Source organism: Echinops telfairi, unplaced genomic scaffold, assembly GCF_000313985.2.
Source record: "Echinops telfairi isolate 266 unplaced genomic scaffold, ASM31398v2 ScPeMD7_22;HRSCAF=79, whole genome shotgun sequence".
NCBI classification, from domain to species: Eukaryota; Metazoa; Chordata; class Mammalia; order Afrosoricida; family Tenrecidae; genus Echinops; species Echinops telfairi.
The window spans coordinates 3,785,875-3,790,176 of NW_022103919.1; the positions used below are offsets into that span (position 1 = coordinate 3,785,875).

General features: G+C 53.0%; 2 protein-coding genes across 2 annotated transcripts in view; both read right to left on the reverse strand.

Moving 5' to 3' along the window:
* The window catches only part of SPOUT1 (SPOUT domain containing methyltransferase 1), a 6,894-nt gene extending 6,605 nt beyond the window's left edge, over positions 1–289 (reverse strand). Inside the window, exon 1 of the mRNA XM_045288618.1 lies at positions 266–289. The gene's annotated coding sequence lies outside the window, so the exon portion shown is untranslated. The remainder of the gene's footprint in view (positions 1–265) is intronic.
* Positions 290–2,387: 2,098 nt separating this feature from the next.
* KYAT1 (kynurenine aminotransferase 1) overlaps positions 2,388–4,302 on the reverse strand; it is a 9,817-nt gene continuing 7,902 nt past the window's right edge. The window contains exons 5-10 of the mRNA XM_045288515.1: positions 4,222–4,298; positions 4,035–4,124; positions 3,742–3,928; positions 3,576–3,655; positions 2,976–3,062; positions 2,388–2,873 (exon numbers count right to left, since the gene is read on the reverse strand). Of these exons, the coding sequence (XP_045144450.1) occupies positions 2,808–2,873; positions 2,976–3,062; positions 3,576–3,655; positions 3,742–3,928; positions 4,035–4,124; positions 4,222–4,298 (587 nt within the window). The 3' untranslated portion in view covers positions 2,388–2,807. The remainder of the gene's footprint in view (positions 2,874–2,975; positions 3,063–3,575; positions 3,656–3,741; positions 3,929–4,034; positions 4,125–4,221; positions 4,299–4,302) is intronic.

Here is a 4,302-nt window from a genome sequence, read left to right on the forward strand (position 1 = left end):
AGGTTCTACCTGCTGGACACGGGCCCAGCCAGGAAGCTCGGACGTGGGCCACGTGACGCAGTGCGGGCGGCCCCGCCTCCGACCCGGACACCCCGTCTCTGGTTCTGATCACGGCTAAGCTAGGGGCGCGCGCACCCCAGGAGCCTTTGGAGATTCCGGACTGGGACTGGCGAGAAGCAAGAACTACGCGGCCCCGTTCCGCCGCAGGACGCTGGGCAGTTCGTCGCCACGCTCTCCTTAGGGGTTCCCACCTCCACCAACCTACCGGACCGCACGGCCTCTTCTCCACGCGCTCCGCCATGTTCCTCTGCTGGAAGCCACGCCCTTGTCAATCACACTCATCCCTTCCGGCCACACCCCCACCGAGCTGTCCAATCGGAGCGCCGCCTGCGTGCGGGGCGTGGCTTTGGAGTCCGTCAGCCGCACGTGTGCAAGAGGGGGCGGAGTCGGGGGCCGGGACTGAAGCGCAGGTGGGAATCGTGTAGCACACAGGTGCTCAGCGTCCTCCGAAGGCCTGAGACATGAACTAGATCGCAGCAAAGCTGGAGTGTGAGTTAGGCCTTGGGGATAATTTCGTCCAGTTCTTTCATGGCTATATTTACTTAATCGATTTAAAATTAATAAATTTGAGCTGGCATTTATTTATTGAATTGCATGTATTTTGGAATCAGACACCACCTTTTATGCTTAAACGGATATGTGACATATGCCCAAAGTGTGACAGTTCAACACCATCCAGTGGCTTGTAGAAGAAAGTCCGGAGATAGATTTCCTTCAAGACTAGAGCCAACAAAATCCTGTGTCATTCCCTCTACTCTGTACCACCTGACTTTGCCACGAGTTGGAATTGTCTCCAGAGCATAGGTTTGGTTTGTTTTTTCCTGGGGGTGGGGGAAGTTCTGGGGTCATTATTTTTAGGGATGCAATGACAAAGCACACATACTAATGTGGAAAGTAACCAATTAACCACCCACGTAAATGTAAGCCCATCTAAAGCTTCTTGAATCAAAGTAAATTTAACATCAACCAAAATGTCAACATAAAAGTATGCCTAATGTGCCAAATTCTCATTGACATTTCAAATACCTTAAATTACCATGGTCATAACTAGACAACGTATTTCTAAGACAAGGAGATGTCAATAGTATGGAGGTTTGGGTGCAAAAAAATGAAATCCATGGATGGTCTTTAATGTAAGATGCCTTTTCCACAAACTTTTTGAGGACCCCTTGTTGATCCCAAAAGAGCCTAAATTCAAGTCAGACTAAACTACTGTTTGGTTTTAATAAGACTTCAGGGGATATTTGGTTTTAAGGTTTAAATATTATCCCAGGGTTTGGAGATGCATCTGGCCTCCATAAGGGTCATGAGAATTTGAAATTCTGTTCTGAAATTTTGGTCAGAATTCTTCTGCAGAAACTTTGGTCAGAATAGTATTGGGAAAAAAAATCCCCTTGCAGAGGGGTCTCGGGGAGGAGACGAGCCAGTCAGGGTGCGATATAGCAATGATGAAAAATACAACTTTCCTCTAGTTCCTAAATGCTTCCTCTCCCCCACCCTACCCCACTATCATGATCTGAATTCTACATTGCAAGTCTGGCTAGACCAGAGGATGTACACTGGTGCAGATAGGAACTGGAAACACAGGGAATCCAGGGCGGATGATCCCTTTAGGACCAGTGGTGTGAGTGGCGATACTGGGAGCGTAGAGGGAGAGTGGGTTGGAAAGAGGGAACCGATTACAAGGATCTACATGGGACCTCCTCCCTGGGGGATGGACGACAGAAAAGTGGGTGAAGGGAGACGTCGGATAGGGCAAGATATGACAAAATAACAATTTATAAATTATCAAGGGCTCATGAGGGAGGGGGGAAAAATGAGGAGCTGATGCCAGGGGCTTAAGTGGAGAGCAAATGTTTTGAGAATGACGAGGGCAATGAATGTACAAATGTGCTTTACACAATTGATGTATGTATGGATTGTGGTAAGAGTTGCATGAGCCCCTAATAAAACAATTTAAAAAAAAGAAATAAAGAAAAAATATATATATACAAATTCAGTACTGCTATCCAGGCATCTTCTGGTCTCTTGGCAAAGGGGCAGTTGCTCATCGAGGCCCGTTAACTACAAACCCATATCCTCCTGATTCCTGACTCTCCTTCCAATGTTGCTCCAGCCTCATTGGTTTTGCATCTCGAAGGAGCCGGGTCTAAGGTAGTGAGTAATGCAGTCAAGAGTTCTACGCCTGCAGTTACCATTTCAGACTGCTAAGCTTGGAGCCTCTGTTTAACTCCACAAAACAACACAAACATTTGTACGATGAAGGGGCTAGCTAAGGTCCTGATCAGCACCACAACGTGAAGCACACAGAAGCAGTCAACAAAGAGTTTGAGTAACTTGAACGTTTATTGTGCATAAAAGGTGCTGGCAGGAGGATTCATGTCTGAAGGCAGTTTCTCAAGTCCAGGTTCGACGAGGGGAGGCAGGGGTAGCCTGAGCTTTGGAGGGGGCTAGTTCAGGGTTGAGACTTGAGGCCAAATATGTTGCGGGCCCTGCCCTCTGAGTCGTAGCCGAGTCAAGGGAGGCCCTATCTACTACCCGGCCGAGGGAGGGGTGGGGAGAGGCCCAGGTCCTCCAAGAAGCTGGCGGTGGGGGGTGGGGGGGGCTCTTCTCTGATAACATTCTAGGGCACAGAGAAGGGGCGCTCCAGTACCGTTACTCCCACCAGGGGATGGCTAAAACCTGTGTAGAGATGGTTCTCCACACAGGAGGTAGGAACAGGATGGGACAGGGACGAGGGTCCAAGTTCAGGGTGTGAGCTCAGCCTTCCATTTCTGCAGCTTCTCGTCCATGGCCTGGAGCGTGGCTTCATCCTATACCAACATAGGCTGGTGCTGCTACCCCTGGTCCCAGGGAGCCTGGGGTGGGGGCTGGGAAACTTGAGGAGGCCTTCCTGCCCCTGGGCCTGCCCTTACCTTTATAAAGCAGAAGCGGACATAGTGGTCAAAGAGCTTCTGGTGTGGCCCGCTGTAGAAGATAGAGACCGGGATGGCCGCCAAGCCCTGTGGAAGAGGAAGTCCAGGTCTCTATACGGTCCATGGCCCACAGTCAGGCTCCAGGAGGGCAGGCGGGCAGGCACAGAGAGGTCTCCAGGATAGGGCGAGTGGGGGAAGTTAGCTAGAAGGCAGCACCTCTCACGGCCAAGGTCAGAGAAAAAGAATTCAGATCATCCTTCCTTCCAACACCCTCCTAGCAAGAGGGCAGATGACAGCTGAGAGTGGACACAGGAAGTCAGACACGGCCATTGTGAGCAGAAACAACGCTGATATCATGGGCCAACACTTCGCTGTACAGATGGGAAGACTGGGGCCCAGAGTGGGGCAGGAACTCTGGGCAACCCACGTGGCACCTTTGCACAAGCTAGGAGATGGTTCTATTTGAAGTGAATGCAACCCTGCCCCAGGGCTCATGATCGAGGCTGGGCTGGCATTTCACCATTCGCCCTTGGCTGGTACCCTTGCTTAGTGTGCAACCTGCGAAACCGTACACCGCGGTCCTGGCAGAGGTCAGCCAACCTTGTTCCTGCACATCCACTTCACGAAGCGGCTGTCGTAGGCCTCGTCGGTGGCACCAGGCAAGTTGGGCATTTTGCTCTCTGGGGGATACAGAAGGCCACGCTGAATGAACCCAGGGCAGTCTCCAGTCCCCCGCGCCCTGCCCGGCCTGGCCACTTGCACTCACTGAAGTCAGAGATGTCTGCGATGAGGAAGTAGCTGCCCTGGGGGATGATGGGCCTCATGCCCACGGACTGCAGGCTGCGGATCATGTGATCCCGTTTGTGCTGCGTGGCCTCCGGTAGCTGCACAAAGTAGCTGCTGGGCTGGCCAAAGTGCTGCTGCTCCCGCTCCAAACTCAAGGCCACTGCAGCCTGTGGACGCACACACGTCAGGTGTGACCTGGCCCTGTGGCCAGTCGGGGGCTCTTGTGTGCTCCACCCGCCCCAGCCCCCCTGTGGAGGCCCCTGGCCCCCTCACCTGGGCCTGTGTGGCGCAGTGATAGACAGAGTTCTGGTGCACTGTGTGGAGGTGTTTCACGAGATGCTCTGGCCCCAGGACCCAGCCCACCTGGAGCAGGGACACAGGTAGGGGGTGAGGCCTCCAAGGCCCGAAAGGACCTTTTCTTCATGCCCACGCCCGCCGTGCCTGCCAGGAATCAACTCACCTTCCAGCCGGTGGCACTAAATGTCTTGCCAGCGCTGCCAATGGTCAGGGTGCGGTGCCACATGCCAGGGAGGCTGGCTGC